Source organism: Oncorhynchus mykiss, chromosome 7 (assembly GCF_057628025.1).
Source record: "Oncorhynchus mykiss isolate SJ-2025 chromosome 7, ASM5762802v1, whole genome shotgun sequence".
Classification (NCBI taxonomy): Eukaryota; Metazoa; Chordata; class Actinopteri; order Salmoniformes; family Salmonidae; genus Oncorhynchus; species Oncorhynchus mykiss.
This window is the reverse complement of record NC_143028.1, coordinates 50,080,185-50,101,546: the sequence shown is the minus strand read 5'-3', so window position 1 is coordinate 50,101,546 and position 21,362 is coordinate 50,080,185. Positions and strand designations below refer to the sequence as shown.

Here is a 21,362-nt window from a genome sequence, read left to right as displayed (position 1 = left end):
ATGTGTTTGCAATCATAAATAGAGTGTTTAATCACATACAAACCACATTACTACGTAATATCTGCTCAATGTTTGATTCCCCCATAAATGATATTCGATTAGGCTTTCAGTGATACAACACATAAAACATTTTGACAGACCTGGTCCTCCTCTGGTCAGGTTTGTGTCATCTGAGGGCCCTGACAGACACTCAACAGGGTTGTGTCATCTGAGGACCCTGACAGACAAGCAACAGGTGTGTGTCATCTGAGGGCCCTGACAGACAATCAATAGGTTTGTGTCATCTGAGGGCCCTGACAGACAATCAACAGGTTTGTGTCATCTGAGGGCCCTGACAGACACTCGACAGGGTTGTGTCATCTGAGGGCCCTGACAGACAAGCAACAGGTTTGTGTCATCTGAGGGCCCTGACAGACACTCAATAGGTTTGTGTCATCTGAGGGCCCTGACAGACACTCACCAGGGTTGTGTCATCTGAGGGCCCTGACAGACACTCAATAGGTTTGTGTCATCTGAGGGCCCTGACAGACACTCACCAGGGTTGTGTCATCTGAGGGCCCTGACAGACACTCAACAGGGTTGTTTTATCTGAGTGGCTCTGCATGCATTTATCCTACTCAAACACAGCAGGAACAGTCATGACTTGTTTTACACCATCTACTATTCACTACTATCTTGTGCGATGGTGGGATGCAAATCATCAAAGACTTGGATGTATGCAATTAAACACAGAGGCTATAGTATAACATCTTTCTTTACAGATCTAAAGGGAACAGGCATGATACCACCACAACACTTACATACACAAATAAAACAGACAGACTCAAACTGGAGGGGTATTTGAAGTAGATGTATATTTGAAGTGCAGTGACATTTGACTGTAGAGGGAAACTAGGGTAGTGTTGGGCTGTTAACTGAAGAGACAGGTGAGCTCTGCCACAAGGCGATAGGGGCCTTTGGTTATTCCAGAATCCGTGTGTTTGTCCCTCTGTGGGTTGTCTAGTGAGAAGGACAGCTATTCCTCTCTCTTTCTCAGTGGCAGGGCTTTAGCATCCCGCACCTTGCACGTAAACACATGAGCAGCCAACACTTTCATGTACCCAAAGTTTAAATGTCCAAAAACAAACTAGTTGGACAGGCTCTTCATCTCCCAAGCCTCCATACTGTCAATGAGATGTCTACTGTATACCAATCTAGTGAGCTAGGGATTTTAGGTTACAACAGGATTCATGCAATAATGAGCAGTGACAGGATGTCACCCACGCTGCCATGGATCACCCTCTACCCCCCCTCACCCCCCACCCACCCATCCAGCTGGGGACACCTGCTGCCAGCCTGATGTCACCTCCACTCCCCCGCTCCCATCTCCTTTCCCCTCAGGGGTTACTTAGTGATGCTGCTGATCTGGCTGTGAGGGAGTTCACCTGCCCTCCTCTCCACTTCACTCTGTCATGGTCATCTCTATCTTGTGGGCACAGCATCAGCCTATCAGAGCCATAGCTGTGTCTGTCTGTCCAGTGTCTCCCTTAAGCATACGTCTGTTTGTATTAATGAGATGAGTATCTATAAACAGCACCCTCTAATTAACTAAAGAAAGCAGCTCTCCTTTCCTCTTACAAGACCATTTTATATAGTATCTCTCTCTGCATCCTGATAAAAATAATTTGCATACGGAAGCAATAACACATTTGGATAATTCCAAGCAGATGTGAACATGCCCCAGCAAGTTAACAAGATTCTGCTGGATTTGCAGAGCAGAGCAAAGTAGAACGTGTTAGTGTCTGAGCTGCAGCGTCACGGTGCACTCTAAGTGGGAGGACCTGGCACATAACAAACATGGTCCTGGCAGTAGTCTGCTCTGGTCTGCAGCAGTTGCACCTGTCTGAACACAGACCAGGCCACAGAGGAGAGATAGAGACCCTTCTGCCACTCTATCACCTCTATATGGACATGAAATACTTTAGAAGAAATGTTGATGTGTTTTTGTTCAAGATAATAATTTATCCAAATATGTCTCAAATTGAAAGACAATGCACACCAAGTGGAACTCACAAGCTGTGTGTGAAGGCAGAGACTCCAGAGAGAGGAAAAAAGTGATTTGTATCATGAAGGAGTCTTATCTTATAGTAAAGTAAAATAACAACAAGCTCTATGAGGACATTAATAAAGGACCCAAGATTTGCTATTTTACTAGGCGGAAAATATTTGCACTGGTTGTCTGTATCCAATTTAGTTGTATGTTGTAAATAGCTTTTTTCTGTACAGTGTGCAATTTGTTTAAACTCTGTAATGTACACCTTTACATATCAACAAAAGGATAAGCATTCCATTTTTTTTTTGCTGAAGACACTATTTAATATCAAAGAGAAGGGAATAGCAGGGGGAAAATAGTATAATGTTAGGGAACTTTCAATTATGTTAGGAAAATGTTAAAGTAATGCTTCAAGTTGGTAACACCACATACAAGATGTCATTAAAACCATATTCATGTAATACTTTACTTTGTTCAAACTATGGTGATTAAATAAGCAATGCTCTTATCAAAGGTAGGCTTTTTTTGTGTACTTCCAACATGAATAGATAAACAATTGTACAAGGCACTATGAGTCGATGCAGGATGGAGATAGGATGCCTTGCAGAGAAACAGCAGTATTCATCTACAAGCTAAAAAGAAACTTGGGTAATTGCCATGTCATAAATAATGAGGCTTTGTAGCAAAGTGTTTGAAGAACAACCCAGATCAAGATAAGACTGGAGACAATATGTTGAAAGGGGAAGTGTTTTCTGTCTTGTGAATTTGATAAAAGAAACAAGTGACAGTCCCTTATTGGAATCAGATGCAGGGACGTGTATCAGTGGTGGTGGGGGGGTGTCAATCAACTGTCACAACGAGACATCTTTCTCTGGACAAATATACCCAATTATCTCCTGAAATTCTCCTGCATGTAGTTTGCTGTACTTTCACCAGCCATTCGTTTACCTCGTGAATATAGGGGACATGGAGAGGGCATGTAAAGTAAAGATCATCGCCCTCTAGCGGACATTAGCGTACATCATTGCCCCATCGTGTGAAACGCGCCTAAACGTATTAAGCTAATCATGCAGACAAAGTGGCAACACAATGATTGTGTAAATGAAATAGCCCACCGTGCTTAATGTTGACTCAATTTTTAAAAAGTATTTTGGTGTCATGGTTTGCCAAGAGCTCAGAATCTCAGTTCGTGAACAGGAGCTGGGATGCGTTTCTTGCAATCGGTTTGTCCTTAAATTAAAATGTACAAAACAAACCTGTTAAATCTAGTGTTATAACAACTTCATTTAATAGTAAAGGGTAATGGGGTGCTGAATTTGTAATTTAATCACAAAAGTTAATTATGGCTGTGGATTGCAAATAAATGCATTGAGTAAATAATGCATAGCTATTTCCTTTATTTTTACATACTCCTTATGGGAAACCTAAAAGCAAGTGGACCAGAATAAACACACTTTTATAAAGATATTGCCTGACAGGTTGATATTGACATTGTTAGGCCTAATACTATAATATTTTAAATAAAATTAACCAATATTATCATCATTATCATGGTTATCAGCACTTTTGTTAGAATTGTACTTAGGCCTACATAAAGATAGACATAATATCAACCAAAATAATCCACACTAAAGAAAGAACAATATGTGAATGTTTACTGTTTATTGATTGTATAATATTTAAATAAACATGTTCCAATCCTTTTACATGAATTTCAATAAAGCAGACACAAACTTCACATGATACTTGAAGTAAAAAAAAGTAATACTGAACCAGCCTTACATTATTATGAGGTTTGAAAAACACAGTTGAGGGGAAGGTGATTTATATTCGTATTTTTATCGTGAGAGAGCGAACGTATTGGTAACATCCCTCCTCGCTAAAGGTAGTAGAAAGACAGCTGATGTTTCCATCTAAAGAATGTTTTTCTAGAAAACGCTTTTGTTTGGTTTTCACGTGATTGATGCTTGACTTAATCCAATGCTCGGTGAGTCTTCCAAGGAGGGTGAGGCGGGCTCTTTGTGCCTTCTATCCCATGTGAAGAAAACCAAAGCGGCAGGGTTAGGGTCATAGCTATTCCGCAGGGTACCAGGTCCTCCCCATCCGCGCATCTGCATGTGAAATCGCCATTTCACCCCTCCACACTCCCTAATTGTTGCAAAAATTATTTGTGAAATTGCCTTCCACCAGTACTGTTTTCCACAGCAATTGTATATGCACTGCAGGCCCACAGAGTTGACACGCGACTTTCAACCTAGTCTTCTTTCTTAGGCTACTTAAGAATGTAGGCTAATAGTTTTAACCTATTACTTTTATTAGAATTAGCTTTAAGCTATTGCTATTTGAAAGGTCCCTCTTGTAAGTGTTCTCTACGCCTACCTGTTAGGCTATCCGCCTACTACCGCCATAGATCGGTGGAGTTACTGTAATACTCAGAAGCTTGCACGTTTAACTGAAAATGATTTGATGTTCTCAACACGCAATTTTCGGCCTAATTGAAGTTAAAATGTTAATTTCCAAAATAGAATGTCTTCACCTATATTGTGATATTGAATTCCACGGATGAAATCTAAATAGCAATAGGAACCGTGTCTGTATGAAATATGCTACCGCAAACTCATACAGGCCTATCCTACAGGTGTTTTCTGCAGAAGAGAACGCGGGTGACAGGCTAACTAGTCTATTATATTGTTATCAAATCAATAACGCTGCTGAGACCCTTACGGAAACCCCCTCTTATTCCCTAGACATTTGCTGAATTAGCTTACTCTGCTGAATCCAGTCTGTGAACACACTGTAAAAATATGTATTTTAAAAAGTATTCCGCGTGATTTTGTATAATACATTCCTGTGAGCTATACTTTTTAAAAATCACCTCTAATACATCCAAGTTAACTTTTTAAAAATATTATATTTAGATGTATTTATATTATATTTATATTTGTATTGTTTTAGTTCGCTGAACATTTTCTTGTCAGATAGGCCTAAATGTTTAAATTCTGCTTTGATCATTATAGTCTATTACAATTACTTCAGTCTACAATTGAAAAGTCGTAAAAACAGATATAAACCAGATAGGGTCTTTACTAATCTTGATTATTGGTCATTGCATGAGTTGCAACTCACAGTTAGGCGCTTGTTGGGCCTCTTTCTACAATTTATGATGGCAGTTATGCCAGATTTCTTTAAAAAAATGTTTTCATTTACAACTGCGACCTGGCCAAGATAAAGCAAAGCAGTGCGACACAAACAACAACACAGAATTACACATGGAATAAACAAACATACAGTCAATAATACAATAGAAAAAGTTCATATACAGTGTGTCCAAATAAGGTAGGATAAGGCAGGTAAGGGAATAGATTGCTGAAGCACCTCAATGGTCAGTCAGTCAGTCCCTCAACGTAAAGGTCGAATCTATCTCCATGGAAATGAGGGTGACTTTGAGCGGGGGAATAGAGTTGCTCTTGGAGTAGGCCTAATATTCAGTTAACTTCTTTAACCTTTACTGCACTTTTCGTGTAGTCTTTTTCCTATAGTGTTGAACCTCAAATTACTATCTGATATCAGATATCATAAAAAGTTTAAGCCAACATAGCAAATAATTATCTCCAAGTTTAAACAATGAATGTAGGTTACTACACACACACACACACACACACACACACACACACACACACACGCACACACACACACATACATACATACATAGGCTACATACATACATACATACATACATACATACATACATACATACATACATACATACATACATACATACATCCATACATAATACCATGTGGATTTGTGAATATTGTACTTACACAAATATACATTAATACATCTTGTTTATAATGATTCACGTGTGTGGACAGAGCAAAGAAGGAGTCGTGTTTTATTCAGGTATAATGATTACCATCACATCTGTTTGGTTTTGTTTCTTAGTTTTGTAATGTGGAGGGACTGATGCAATCAATTCAAAACTGCATGAGTGCGTTGCTTCCCATGCGGTTGTCTGATTGGTCGACAAGTCCGCGGCTATACCCACTCCCCCCGTCATGAATTAAATAAGGCCCGTCGAGCCTATCGGCGCGCTTCAGTGTCTCCTCCTACAACGCGCGCCAAAGTTGGCCACTTATACTACTTTCAACCAGTAGGCAGACGTTAAAACTAGCTGACAACGTATATCAAGGTAAAGATTTAAATAAACTTTGCCCATTTACACATTTGAGTTCAAGGTGCAACCCTCCCTTAACACTGCACAAAACCCTTTGCTAAAGGGGTCTTCTTTTACCCCACAAACTCACCAACCAGGTGACGAACATCACCACTTTTTCTGTTGGAGGGGTTTTACTATTTAGGAGTTTCTCTGACTGGGACTACGATTTTATTGTCTCCTTTTTATCATTTTGAGAGGAGACATTTCGTCACATCCTGTCGGCGTATACCTATATTTTCTTGTCTGGACTTTGCACGAATAAGAATTTGGTATCAGTGCCCACCCGGTGTTGCTTCAGTAGCTAGAATGGCTACTTTACCAGGAACAGTGCCTCGAATGATGCGCCCTGCGCCAGGCCAGAACTACCCCCGCACCGGATTCCCTCTGGAAGGTACGGCATCTTTTTAACTTGGAAAAAATTCTCGAGAGTTGCAACAAAAACTAACTCGTCATCTTAGAGGGAGGTTATAGCTCATCTTCGTGAAAGATTAGGAAATATTAGGCAATTGTGTTTTTGATTTGTTGTAGCTCATCTTTGTGAAATATTAGATAATTGTTTTTTCTATTGTCTATTAATTTAGGTCTAGGCTACTATACAGGGAAAATGAAATGGTTGTGTTACAAACTAGACAGCCTAACATGGCTTGACAGGCCTAGATGTTGATTGTAGAAGTATAGGCCTACTTTAAATGTATTATTTCTAGTGTTTGTTATGTTTACCTATGTCACTGGCAATATGGATGATCAAAATGTTACTTCATAGAATGTTGAATGCGTGATAGGCCTATCCTCCTGATTGATTAGTGATCGTTTTATGCAATTAAAAACGCACTAAACCAATGGTGACATGGTTGCTAAGATAACTTCATGAGTCAAATTATAAACTATGCGAGGAAATAAAATAAAAAAGACCTAAGCAAATGCGCGGAAAAATACCAATTTGTATTTGCAGGTAGGCCTATTTATGCGAATCGGTCCCACAGTCTGTTCGTGCTCAAGAGCTTTTAATGAAAATGCACAAAACCAAAAGCTCCAGGATTTGTTGAAGTATCTTGTTGCTGCAAATGGAAACAAAATACACAGCAAAGAGATAGCTCAAAGGATCACATCAATATTTGTACAGCATGACTAGGAATAATCAAGGTGGAAAGTTCCACACTCTTCAGTGCCTCTTGAATATGAAATTAGATCCTCAAGTGCTCTATGGCACTAATGATACGTCCTGCCAGCCAGGCTGACTGGGAATGAGTATTTACAGGGTTCTCTACTAAGAATGGATGGTCTGTGGGATATGTTTGGAATGTGTCTATCTTATAGTTTAGTATAATACATTTGCTGCAACCAGCTGCAACCAGCTCTCACGTTCATCCATTCGACACATCCATACATATATTATTACTGTATCATTATCACGGTTGTGATGACGATAATGATAAATAATATTATTATGATGATTATTATAGGCGCATGATAATGGGATTTGGGCCGAAAATTGATAGTCAAGAACTACGGGCCAGGCCTACTTATTTTGTATTGAATTATTGTCTATGTGAAATAACTCTCAAGATATTAATTAATTTAAAGTTGGCCTATATAGTACCAAACCAATTTCACATCAACATATTTAATTGTTTATCCTTAACATAATTTCACATTGCCCTCTTTGTCATTGCATTGTTGTCTAACTTGATCTCTTGCGCATTAAACTTTAACAATTACAATATCATCAGGACAATATACAGGACCTGAATATGTTTATTGTGGAACAGTATCAACCCCCCTGGGCCAAGGTCGGGTGAACCAGCTCGGTGGAGTGTTCATCAACGGGAGGCCGCTGCCAAATCATATCAGACACAAGATAGTAGAGATGGCCCACCATGGCATCCGACCCTGCGTAATCTCGCGACAGCTACGAGTTTCCCATGGTTGTGTCTCCAAAATCCTCTGTCGGTACCAGGAGACCGGTTCGATTCGTCCCGGGGCAATAGGAGGCAGCAAGCCTAGGGTGAGTGGAGGACTATAGTTTCTACGTTATTTCACAATCGACTTCAGCTAGCTGACACCTTGACCTGCAATTCGTGTAAGACTACCAATTATTCTTCTTCTTCGTCAGTTATCATGTCACGTGCATTTTACACACCTGCATGCCTGCATGATGCAAACATTTCCACACACAAACATTACGAGTTATAGCCTATAAGTTATGACTATTGCATGGAGTGAAATACATGCAGTTTTGTGTGTGATTGATTTGTGAGGTAGCCTATGAAGACACGAACCGTACATCTCGAAACTAGGCCTTCAGTCAGGAAGTTTAGTAGCATAGGCTATAGGTTAATGGCTAGAAGGTATCCAGTTTTTGTCGAATTAAACGTCAGATTTGGCTTTTCGTAGCAGGTTTAGAAAATTTACGCAGTTAATTTAACGAAATGACTGGGCTATAGGCCTTGAAATGTTGTAGGAAGGCATGCGTCTACATTTCAAACTCCCAATCAGGGAAACACGTAGGCTATGTGTATTTGTATCCATATACATTACAATATCATGTTCTTCGTGTGAATTAAACGTTGTTTCGACTTTCCTCTCTCTGTGTCTGGCCGTTGCACGTTATAAAACCCACAGCAGGTATCAACTCCGGATGTGGAGAAGCGGATTGAGGAGTACAAGCGAGAAAACCCCGGGATGTTCAGTTGGGAGATCCGGGACAAGCTGCTGAAGGACGGGGTGTGCGACAGAAGCACAGTTCCTTCAGGTGAGGCTTCTGGTAAGCAACTTTTCCTTCTTATGGTGATTACTGTAAGGGGATGAGACATGAACCCATCTACAGGCTGGATTTGATATGCAGTTTTTATATATTGTACTTCTATTTTTGTAACTTTATCATTTTTCACATTGTCTTGACATGAGCTGATGAGCATATACATATACCATTATTTTACTACACAAAATACCGTAGGACTTTTTTGTTGTAATCCAAGGCCTATTTGGTTTTCTCTCAGTGAGCTCCATCAGCCGAGTTCTGAGGGCCCGATTCGGCAAGAAAGATGACGACGACGATAGTGATAAGAAGGATGAAGACGGAGAAAAGAAAACAAAGCATAGCATCGATGGCATTCTCGGCGATAAAGGTAGGCCAGCAAAGAAAAACATGGCTTACTTTGCTATGAATTGTGACTAAATCGTGTCATTCTTATTTGTCTTATTAAACAATAAAATGTTAGGCGTACTTTTATCCTATACACACACTGTATTAGGCACCTGCTTATTCCAATAGCAATATCATCAACATCAACAACCATTATTTGTATTATTATCGTTATCGCTATTGTTGTTATTATTACATTTTAGTAGGCCTACACCCTATTTCTATTAGGCCTATATAATGAATAATTATTTTATTTATTATTATTTGGAGGTGAAGCTACAGTTGTTTTTTTAATAATCTTGTAATTTTCAATTAGGTCAACAATTGATTTAAATGTATTTTTCTATGGTCTATATCTCTTGGGAAATTCTTATACTTTTATGGTAAATCGGAAAATCCTCTCGCAGATTGGCTCATGCTTTGAAATCCCAGTCAGTCTTTACTCAATTACTCAATTATTTATGTGAGCCCTGACGGAAGGTAGCCTATTTAGCTCCAGAAAATGTATTTGTTTTTACAAATTCCTCTCTCGCTCTTTTAACGATCTTCCTAAACGACAGCTGACAGTTGACCGGTTTGACAATCAATGTCGGTTTAGAGACACTACATCAGTCAGTTTAACTGTCAGTTTAACTGAGACGAGGAGGGCTCTTCTCTGCAGCCATATCCCCGTAATACTCACGGCAATTATGTTAATGCTTGCACACATGAACTAGTTGGTAACAAACGTTTTTAAAACAAATGATTAACATTTAAAAATAACAACGCTTATTGTGAATATTACAATTTTTAACATTATAGCTAATCGGAATAAGCGACATTATTTATTTAGCTAGTATTTTAAGATAACTCAAATTCATATTTTTGTATAGCCTAAGTCTATATGAAAAAATGTAATTCAGTTAGTTAGTTCGTGTTATTGTACCACTTGTCAGTCCGCTCTCTGTCATTGAATATAGAGGGAGAGAGAAAATCATAGTGCTTATACAAACCTGTCCTGAAAGAGACAAAGGTCGCCATTTAAGAAGATCAAACATCATTGAATAGGGTTTAGATAATAGTTCACAAAAATATTTTCCCCATAAAATACACAGCCAAGCTTATTCGAACTTGAAGATGAACTTCAGTCGCAAAACCTCTCTCCAATGACGCTTTTCTAAAGTGAAGATTCCGAGGTAAAGTCTACAAAGCCAAATCTTAGAAAACAGGGCAGCAAAAAGGGGAATAGTCCGGTCCATTCTCATTCAAAAACCCGCAACCAGAGAAAGAAAATAGTTTGGACAAAGGGCAAGGGTACATATAAAGGGAAATGAATTATTCAGTATACCCCGCTGGTAGATAGTTTTGTAATATTACGGAATAATCTGTTGGAGGAGAATAGCCAACGCATTTCATGGTGCAAAACGGTGCTTTCTTTTTTTAAATGGTTTGTGTCCATTTATCCATTTAGAGCTCGGATCATTGTGTTTCTTAGCTGCATGGTGTAATGTTGGCGTTTCAGTTTGTAAACAGATAGCCTTTGGCTAGAAACACTTCAGGCAAAATTACCCATTGGTAGAGCCAGTAACATTTCGGCTTCTGATTTCAAAGGGATTTTTATCTTGTTCCATTCCAAGGTGAACTTGTTGCCAAATGTTTAACTGCAATTTTTCCTAATTGCTTTGCTATTTTTTCTGTTGATGATTGTTCTTATTCGATGCTCAACACACGAATAGAAAACAGATGTCCGTTATGACCATGTTTACATCGAAGATTTGGTCGGACCATGCATTATGAAATATGAATTTACTTGCAACAGTGTCACATCAGAATGTTGGAAACCTCACGTAGGCCTACGAATGACAGCGTCAGATCTGTCTTCGTAAACTCAGAACATACCAAATTTGCTTTTTAATTCTTAAAAAGATTCGTATTTGTCCTTATACAGTTTACCATCCGGATGGCATTTAATAACGTTGAGACTTATTAGCGTAAGTAATGGAAACGTGTCTGTTGAATAGGTGGCTGTGTTGGAGTGGGGTGTAATAGCTTGCAGGCATGGTAAGAAATGTATTTATCCCCAATCAGCCCCTCACTCTCTGAGTTTGAAGCACAAACGTTATGTTGAAGGGTTTTAAAGCAGATTAAATTGAGCCTTTTATTTCTTTTCACTTTCATCTCTGAGCGGAGCTCACAGTAGCTCGCCCTGGTGACACATTTAGGAGATTTGTGGTTTACTTCAGAGCTCTCTAGATTTATTAAATGTGTTTATTTATTTGTCTATTTATTCATAGACTATATTTGAGTGTTGCATCACAGATTTATCTTCTGTGTAATCCGAAATGATAAAACAAGTAGGCTATTTTCAATGTATAATTTCAAGCAAGTTGCAATAGGCTATTTTATTATGAACAAATTATTATTTACAATGACGGCTTACCCCGACCAAACCCTAACCCGGACGACGGTGGGCAATTTGTGCGCCGCCATTCACGGCTGGTTGTGATACAGCCTGGAATCGAACCAGGGTCTGTAGTGACGCCTCTAGCACTGAGATGTAGTGCCTTACACCGCTGCCACTTGGCGTAGTTTAATGGAGATAGATCAGCACGATGTGTGGAGATGATATATAAGATTATATTCAAGAGTTTATAGAAAGCTGTACTTCCACTGTCTTGGTATCCCTACACACGTGTTTATAAAAGGAACGCAGCCTTAGCCTATGTCATTTTGAAAAGAATATTCATCCATATACTCTTTCCACCTGCCATCCTCAATAACGTGATAGTGATAGTGAGGTGCTGCGATGATTCTGACAAGTTGAATTAGGCGACCAACGGGGTAAAGGGGTTAGACAAAACGCCACACGTGCATGTTCTCTATCCTGGAGAAGGTATATTGTTTGTGCATGACTGGTCAGAACGACAGGGAAAGAATGAATCCGCCCATTTTAAAGGGACAATCTATAATAACTAAACCAACAAACGGTCCTCTGTAGCCTGGATGAATTGGCGAGGTGGAGGCAAGGGACACTTCAGCAAATCTTCGGATTACCTGTGGTTCTCAATTTAATCAAACAGAGGTCAGACGGGCTTTCTGGGCGTTGGGAAGGAATCACGAGAGAGAGCATTGGAGAGCCACTGTGGTGTCAGGCAATCCGAGGCTCCAAGCTCGCTTTCTCTGTGTGCACATTCAATTAAATGATCATGGGTATCGATTAAGAACAAGGATGTTTTATGCGAAGGGTTAGTAAAGAATCACGTCATCTATGAGAACTGAGAAGTTGCAGACTTTATGAAACGACAGAAACAATTTAAAATGTATAAAGACCAAAAATAAAGACAGCATTGAAATGAGTGTGTTGGACGCATCCACGCACACGCACAAACACACAAGCGCATGCACACACACATCTCCGGAAATATAATGTAGCTATATTTCGGGGTCTAAAGCCGTGCTGAATGAGAAGGACAGGGGAATGAAGTAAGAGACAACTTCAAACAAATCCATCTGGAATAGTGTGTGAGAGAGATTTAATGAAAGTATGGGGAAGTTATTTAGCTATTAATACAAAAAAAATCCTCAGGCATTGAGAGTAACTCCATCCGCACTTTCTTGCAGCTATTTGGTTGGGTTGAAATTGAGGGAGACCCAAATGTTGGGCAGAGATAACACACCCATCACAGCCCAGACCCTGCGCTGTGCTTCACTGCATTAAACTCGGATTAACCTCCCCGCAGCCCGCTTTCGCCACATTTCACTGGAATTTTCATTGGTAGATTTCTTACACACAAGAGGGCAAAAGCTGAAAACCCTCGCAAGAGATAATTATATAATCGATTACGATATTATTGACAATAATAATATAATATAATAACATAAAGAATACGAATAGCCTAATAATAGCCCAATAATAATATTATTATATATTAATAATTAAAAAAATATGTTCTGGTTCAAAACAATATATTAGTTGTAATTAAGAAATCACATTGAACTATTTAAAAAGGTTTGTAAAGATTTTAAATAATTTACAGCCTACTAATGACAATAGGCTACCAATTTCTGTCAAATAATGTAAATTAGAGTCTACTGTAAGCATGCATGGTTATTTTATGGAAACGGACAGTCAAAATCACGATAAAGACCATGGTGTAATCCTGGAACCAATCAAATTACCCAAGCCGGTCATAATTAGATTTCAAATAGGTTTGTTAGTTAAGCTTTGTCTTGATTTTGACAGGACACTGAATTTTGAGAGTCAAAACGCATAAATCAGTCACTAACATAGGCTAAAGACTCTACGCTCTCCAAAACTAACACAATCATTGGTAATTTATGCTAAATCGTTAGTACCGAAGCCGATTTCTTCGACAGTGAACAATATTTAGCAGGGGTCATGGTTTACAAGCTTTTATACAATTAACAGTATGGACCCCTTTAATCGTTACCCGCCACTGTGATGAAGGAACAATATTTTCACACCTCGAGTTGGTATCTGAACACACGGTGATTTATAGCCTATGTCACGGGGCTGATTTCTAAATAACACGTCAACCGATGGTAATGACACGTTAAACGGATACAGAAAACATTTGAACGATTAGGTCTCGATTCGTTCTCTCCTCGGGAGGAGCGTTAACGCGCAATTATACCCACTGTTTTGGGTGACCTGTGAATTTGAGGGGGACCCCGAATTTGTCATGTACAGGATTTTCGTTCTCCGCAGTCTTGTTAAAAAATATATATTAATAATAATAGAGAGCAAGCCAAGGAAATAGAGAAAGTAGATGAGGACAACTCGATCCTTATGCTTATCAGAAACATTATTGTTGCTGCACAAACACAATGGTGGTTCATCGTATTACAAACTGACAGACAGTGTTTAGAAGCCTGCACGTCTTTTGGCTGATCTGGTCTTTTAATTAAGGCAATGTTTTCCACGTGGGACAAGTCCTATCATGTGCACACTACTTAGGAGAATGGTTTTTCGATCTCTTGTGGGATTCTCAAAAATGGACAATCTTCCCTCTACAGCTATTTAAGGGACTTTGAGAAGTGTAGAAGAAGACATGGGAATTTCTACCTCATTTATAAAGACAAGTTCAGAATCCTTTCCTGCTTAAATCTTAAAAGGATTTAATTTCCCGGTTCATTTACCGTACATTGTTATTGGATGCGATATTGCATTCCAAGGTTAACATTTCATGCTTGAAAAATATAAAAAAATATTGGCCTGTACTGTGATTCCTAAGTTTTTCAAAACTAAATTAAGATACATCATCACTTTAGGATAATTTAATCCATGCATGTTTTCGTCATCCTCGTTGTTGTTTATGATGTTGTTGTTGTTGTTGTTGATGATGATCTTTTTAATCTAGACTAGACTACTCACTTCACATTTCCTTAATGTGGTCGATACTTTTTCAGCCGTTTTGTTAGCACCATGGTATTTAGTGTGCATGGGGGTTGCAGAACAGATTTTCTGACACAAATCATATGGCACAAATGACGAAGAATTGCCCTCAAGGCCCCGGTTATAGCAATAGTCGGCAGGATGTTCCTGTCATTTCCGCCTTGGTTTTACTTAACATATTTACACTAGAACTTGTGTTGACCCTATCACACGCTTCTTTTAATGAGAATATCATGGTATAGTTTTCAATAATGATATAGTTATATGGTCTGTCTTGACACTTTGGTTATGTGTGCCTCTTATGTGCGTCCACCCACGTACTTCAGGGATATATCATGCTCGAAAAACAGCTATCCAGAGATATATGATGTTCCATGTATAATGGTGATGGGTGCTCCAGACACTTGAGTCAAGTTCTATTTTGGTGGAATGCTTTGTCAATACCCTTGTTCCAACGTAATTATGTCATAATTCAAATAGAAATGGTTGTTTTTATCAAAATGTTATTTTGGGGCGTATTGCCTTTCATGTATTGCTTCAGTTACTTGCAACAGGTGGGCTGCATGCAATTATGTACAGTGGGGCAATAAAGTAATTAGTCAGCCACCGATTGTGCAAGTTCTCCCACTTAAAAAGATGAGAGAGGCCTGTAATTTCCATCATAGGTACACTTCAACTATGACAGACAAAATGAGAAAAAAAATCCAGAAAATCACATTGTAGTATTTTTAATGAATTTATTTGCAAATTATGGTGGAAAATAAGTATTTGGTCACCTACAAACAAGCAAGATTTCTGGCTCTCACAGACCTGTAACTTCTTCTTTAAGAGGCTCCTCTGTCCTCCACTCGTTACCTGTATTAATGGCACCTGTTTGAAGTTGTTATCAGTATAAAAGACACCTGTCCACAACCTCAAACAGTCACACTCCAAACTTCACTATGGCCAAGACCAAAGAGCTGTCAAAGGACACCAGAAACAAAATTGTAGACCTGCACCAGGCTGGGAAGACTGAATCTGCAATAGGTAAGCAGCTTGGTTTGAAGAAATCAACTGTGGGAGCAATTATTAGGAAATGGAAGACATACAATACCACTGATAATCTCCCTTGATCTGGGGCTTCACGCAATATCTCACCCCGTGGGGTCAAAATGATCAGAAGAACGGTGAGCAAAAATCCCAGAACCACACGGGGGGACCTAGTGAATGACCTGCAGAGAGCTGGGACCAACGTAACAAAGCCTACCATCAGTAACACACTACGCCGCCAGGGACTCAAATCCTGCAGTGCCAGACGTGTGCCCCTGCTTAAGCCAGTACATGTCCAGGCCCGTCTGAAGTTTGCTAGAGAGCATTTGGATGATCCAGAAGAAGATTGGGAGAATGTCATATGGTCAGATGAAACCAAAATAGAACAATGTGATTTGCTGGATTTTTTTTCTCATTTTGTCTGTCATAGTTGAAGTGTACCTATGATGAAAATTACAGGCCTCTCTCATCTTTTTAAGTGGGAGAACTTGCACAATTGGTGGCTGACCAAAATACTTTTTTGCCCCACTGTATATAAGGCATCATTGGCTGGATGCAAGTACACAGGCCTGGACTGAAAGTCCTGGACAAAAGGAACACCTATGTGAGAATCCTGTTCATAGACTACAGCTCAGCATTTAAAACACCATAGTGCCCTCCAATAAGGACCCTGGGATTAAACACTTCCTTCTGCAACTAGATTCTGGACTTCCTGATGGGAAGAGTAGGCAACAACACATCCGCCACGATGACATCCAACACGGGCCCCTCAGGGGTGCATGCTTAGTCCCCTCCTATACTTCCTGTTCACCCACGATTGTGTGGCCGCGCACTACTCCAACATCATCGACAGTGGTAGGTTTGCTCACCAATGACGATGAGACACTTACAGGGAGGAGGTCAGAAACCTAGAAGTGTGGTGCCAGAACAACAACCTCTCTCTCAACGTCAGCAAGACAAAAAGTTGATTGTGGACGACAGGAAACAGAGGGCCAAGCACTCCCCCATTCACATCGACAGGGCTGTAGTGGAGTGGGTTGAGAGCTTCACGTTCCTCAGTGTCCACCATTAAGGAACTATCACGGTCCACACACACCAACACAGTCATGAAGAGGACACGACAGTGACTCTTCCCCCCTCAGTGTGTGTTGCATTTATATTTTTGGTCCGTATATAATGCCAAATTTTCCCAAACGATTCGCTAGTTTAAAGCTATTGCATGACATATTTCAGTTTCATTTTTTTTGTTTAACTTGAGCATGGCTGGTGCCCTGCAATTTGCAAGAGGTTGAATGTATCTCACCGGAGAGAGCATCTGAGCGAGTGAAACAGCACCTTTCTGTCCCTGTATGTGTAGGCCATATATCTGATGTTGTCTGGTCCAAAAGAGTTTGACATTGTTGCCGCCAGTAGCATTGAATACAAGGGAAGCCAGCGAACATTTGGACTCCCTTAATAAAAATTAAAATAATAGCCAATCAGCTTTGAACTAAATTGAGTGAGCTGGTCCTGGTGCACCAAAAAAAAGTGTCAAGGGAAGGCAGTTTGGATTTGGCGTCACTCCTATCAAATCGCATTGAGAGCGTTGGTCAGAAACAACTTGAATTGTTGCATCTTGTTGTGTTGTTGTCCTCCGGTGACTAGAGCTAGCTAAAATTGTCCCTTTTCTAAATTAGCCATGGATGGAGAAAGAGATTTGGACTTGTGGTTTTACTTCGTTCTCTGTACTGGCCAATGATTATAATGGTGATTGTGATCCAACCATTAATTCATACATTGTTCCCTGGCCTGAGAGGATGTAAGTTCAATATGTAGTAGTAGGAGGCTAATGTTAACTAGCTAACATTGCCCATGAAAGGAACTTAGGCTAGCGAGCAATCATTTTAGCCAGGTAGCCGAGGACAAAACAAGTATGTACTTCATGACAGAGTGATAGACCATTTTATCAACATGAAAGAGAGGAGGAGGTCATTGGCCCTTCTCTACAAGTAGGGTGATCAACATGTTTTTCTACATGCACACACACAGATATCAGAACCATGGACAGCCACATCATATTTAGTTTATGTTGATTGGACAAAATCCTTTTTGGTGTCTTTTAGACTAAGTATAGGTGATTTAATGATGTTGAAGTTGAAATGGTGCGGAAATGGTGGAGGCAGCTCCTGTTTTCTTTGCGACTTGCGGTAACTCTCTGTGGTTCTAAATCAATAGTTGTTTAATGGTCGGAAAATGTCAGAATCATTAACTTGCTTGACAATGCTGTAGGTCAGGTAACTGTTTGCTACATGCAATATGCTTTGTGGAATTTACCAAACAGAGGTTGCTACAGTTTTGTGATGAAACAAAGGTGTGGTTGAAACAAAGGTGTGGTTGAAACAAAGGTGTGGTTGAAACAAAGGTGTGGTTTATTCTGCCACTGTGTCTTCTTATTGTCTCGGCCTTAGGTCTACATAACACGGTCACAAGGAATATGAATTAACAGGTTATAGAGCAAACAACACAATTATCACAACACATAGGTTGTAATATGGCTTTATTTTCTGGCTTCCCAGTGATTCTACCCATGCAACGCTACTGCCTACAAATCCAGCTCATTGCAGTTCCCCCTGTAATTCATCAATGTATCCCATAGAGAGGGGCCACGTGTAGGCTTACGCAAGGTAGGCTATGTTAATGCTTTCAGACAACTTTTCCAAAACGTTTCTCAAATAATGCCGCATGACGGCGCCAGTGCAAGAAAGCACCGTTTTCAGTCGAAAATATAGACTAAACGAATAATACTAATACAATTATGATGGTAATGACACAATGTAGGATTCTGTTATTACTATTCACCTATTATTGAACAAAAACTAAATAACGAGATTCTCATCAACATAATCCAGCGATTCTTACATTGCAATGCACCTGGGGCATTTATATTGTAGGCCTATTCATTTATATTGTAGGCCTATTCATTTATATTGTAGGCCTATTCATTTATATTGTAGGCCTATTCATTTATATTGTAGGCCTATTCATTTATATTGTAGGCCTATTAATTTATATTGTAGGCCCATTCATTTATATTGTAGGCCTATTCATTTATATTGTAGGCCTATTCATTTATATTGTAGGCCTATTCATTTATATTGTAGGCCTATTCATTTATATTGTAGGCCTATTCATTTATATTGTAGGCCTATTCATTGAGCAGATCGACACAAATATGAAGGTGTCAGACTACCATATCTTTTTCCACCAAAAATAATATAATTTGGCACATATAATACTATCTGGTCTTTAGATTTAGTTATTTTGTTTCTTGCTGCTAATGTTGAGCATGGCTATGCATACGTTTACAGTACACCTATAATGCTTTTAAAATTATATGATTCTTATTTTCTTCTTCTTCTTCTTCTTCTTCTTATTATTATTCTTATTATTCTTATTATTCTTATTATTAATAAAGGGATCCATTATTAATTAGCAATAAGATTGATGGATGTTGCCTTCTGTGGCATTCTACAAAACACTCCATTATGTGGAGACTGAGACTACTAAGGATGACAGGGGTAAGCTAGGGGATCAAGAGTTTGACTCGGAAATTATAACTTGACCAGCTTTTCCTTTTCTAATACTAACTCGTTTAACTTGTCAGATCTAATTAGGCCGTTTAAATGCTCATGTGCATCGGTGGGAAACAGTAGGCGGTTGGTCAGGCCCAGCCAATGCGGCTTTCAAGTCTTTTTGGGGAGACCTAGAAAGGGATGAGTATGAGAGCGCTTCGAATTGGACTGCTCGATGGATGATCTTTTTTTCTTCAAAAGTTTCTACTACTGCGTCAATTATGGCCATCAAGCCTTTAAAGTCTGCAAAAATTAACACCGTTTTAAAAGGTGTAACAGTGGATTAATGGCTTACAGCCAATATTACATGTTATTGCGTCACCATGATTTGTGCTCCATGTCTAATGGATGTCCTAAACATCTTAAAAAAAAAACAAATATTTATTAACATCTTAATAGGCTTTTTCGATAGTGTTTTTGATAGTGTTTACAAAATTGTTGTTTCAAAACTCAAGTGCAGGCATCCATCCCCATGAGACTAATATATTATCTGATTATGTCTTTGTTTGTCTTTTGAATCTAGTTTTGTGTATTCCATTGCATAATAGATTTTGGAGCTTGAATCATCCTCTCCCTGGTTTAGAAGAAGTGGACATTCAATTGTCTCCATTCCCTTTTTGAAAGCATTTTTCTTCTAATTGAATACCTTTTCTCTTGTATTGGGACTTCTGATGTCTGACAGCCTAGTCTCTCCATTGTCAGCCGAATGGCCACTAGAAAAGGAGGAGAGAAAGAAGAGGGAGGAGAAAAGAACCTTCTGTTATTTTCTGTCTTGAGACTCGCTGTATAGGCTATTCAGGCAAGTTGATGAACTCCTCCAAAAAGTTTGTTAAGGGGCTGAAAACAATAAGAACTAAAGCCTTTAGGCACCCAGGCAGACAGTTTATAAACTAGCTGCTATTGTGTCTCAAAGGCAGATGCATGAACACTTTTGAATGGGGCCTTCAAACTGACACGATCCGGCTGGACAGCAGCAGTTTAAAAGGAAAGGGTTCTTCTGCTGCAGCTCAGATCTCGCCTTTCCTGCATTAACATACATTGTAGAAGAGAGGGAGGGAGAGAAGGATCTGGGCAGGCACTGACTGTCATGGCCAGGGTGATTTTCTCCCTGCACACTTAGATACTGTATACTACACAGAATAGCCAGACAGTTGAATATTCTTAACTCAATGACAAATTGACAATTGTCCTCTTCCATGAAACAAACAACAGTGCATTTTCCCATTCCTCAGTCAGTTCTGTAAGGAAATTGTAACATCGACTACTGGTAGTGGTAAGAATCTAATAGTAAACTAAATGTTATTTTTTACACACATTCTTATCTTCTTATTTCCACTGTAGACAAAGAGATCAGCTAGCAGTTTTATCTCAGATAGATGCAGTGGTAAATTATGTGCTGTGGTTAGCTGTGTTTTAATGTAATATCATTATTTTAAACTATTTTTTTCTTAAGTTTTTGCTCTGGAAAAAAATATTTAGTTCTTATTCTGTCTGGAACACTGTTAATGTTCTTTACAAGGAGATAACAGATTACTGAGATTACTGTTAATGTTCTTTACAAGGAGATAACAGATTACTGAGATTACTGTTAATGTTCTTTACAAGGAGATAACAGATTACTGAGATTACTGTTAATGTTCTTTACAAGGAGATAACAGATTACTGAGATTACTGTTAATGTTCTTTACAAGGAGATAACAGATTACTGAGATTACTGTTAATGTTCTTTACAAGGAGATAACAGATTACTGAGATTACTGTTAATGTTCTTTACAAGGAGATAACAGATTACTGAGATTACTGTTAATGTTCTTTACAAGGAGATAACAGATTACTGAGATTACTGTTAATGTTCTTTACAAGGAGATAACAGATTACTGAGATTACTGTTAATGTTCTTTACAAGGAGAGAACAGATTACTGAGATTACT

At 39.1% G+C, this 21,362-nt stretch overlaps 1 protein-coding gene across 8 annotated transcripts in view; it reads left to right on the top strand.

Annotated features, from left to right (window-relative positions):
* The first annotated feature begins 6,123 nt into the window (after window positions 1-6,123).
* Window positions 6,124-21,362, top strand: part of pax7b (paired box gene 7b) — a 71,563-nt gene continuing 56,324 nt past the window's right edge. For 2 of the 8 annotated variants that reach the window (XM_036981870.2, XM_036981869.2), the window contains exons 1-4: window positions 6,124-6,642; window positions 8,021-8,256; window positions 8,874-9,015; window positions 9,251-9,379. In XM_036981870.2, coding sequence (XP_036837765.1) covers window positions 6,558-6,642; window positions 8,021-8,256; window positions 8,874-9,015; window positions 9,251-9,379 — 592 coding nt within the window. In that variant the 5' untranslated portion in view covers window positions 6,124-6,557. 8 annotated transcript variants of the gene reach the window in all.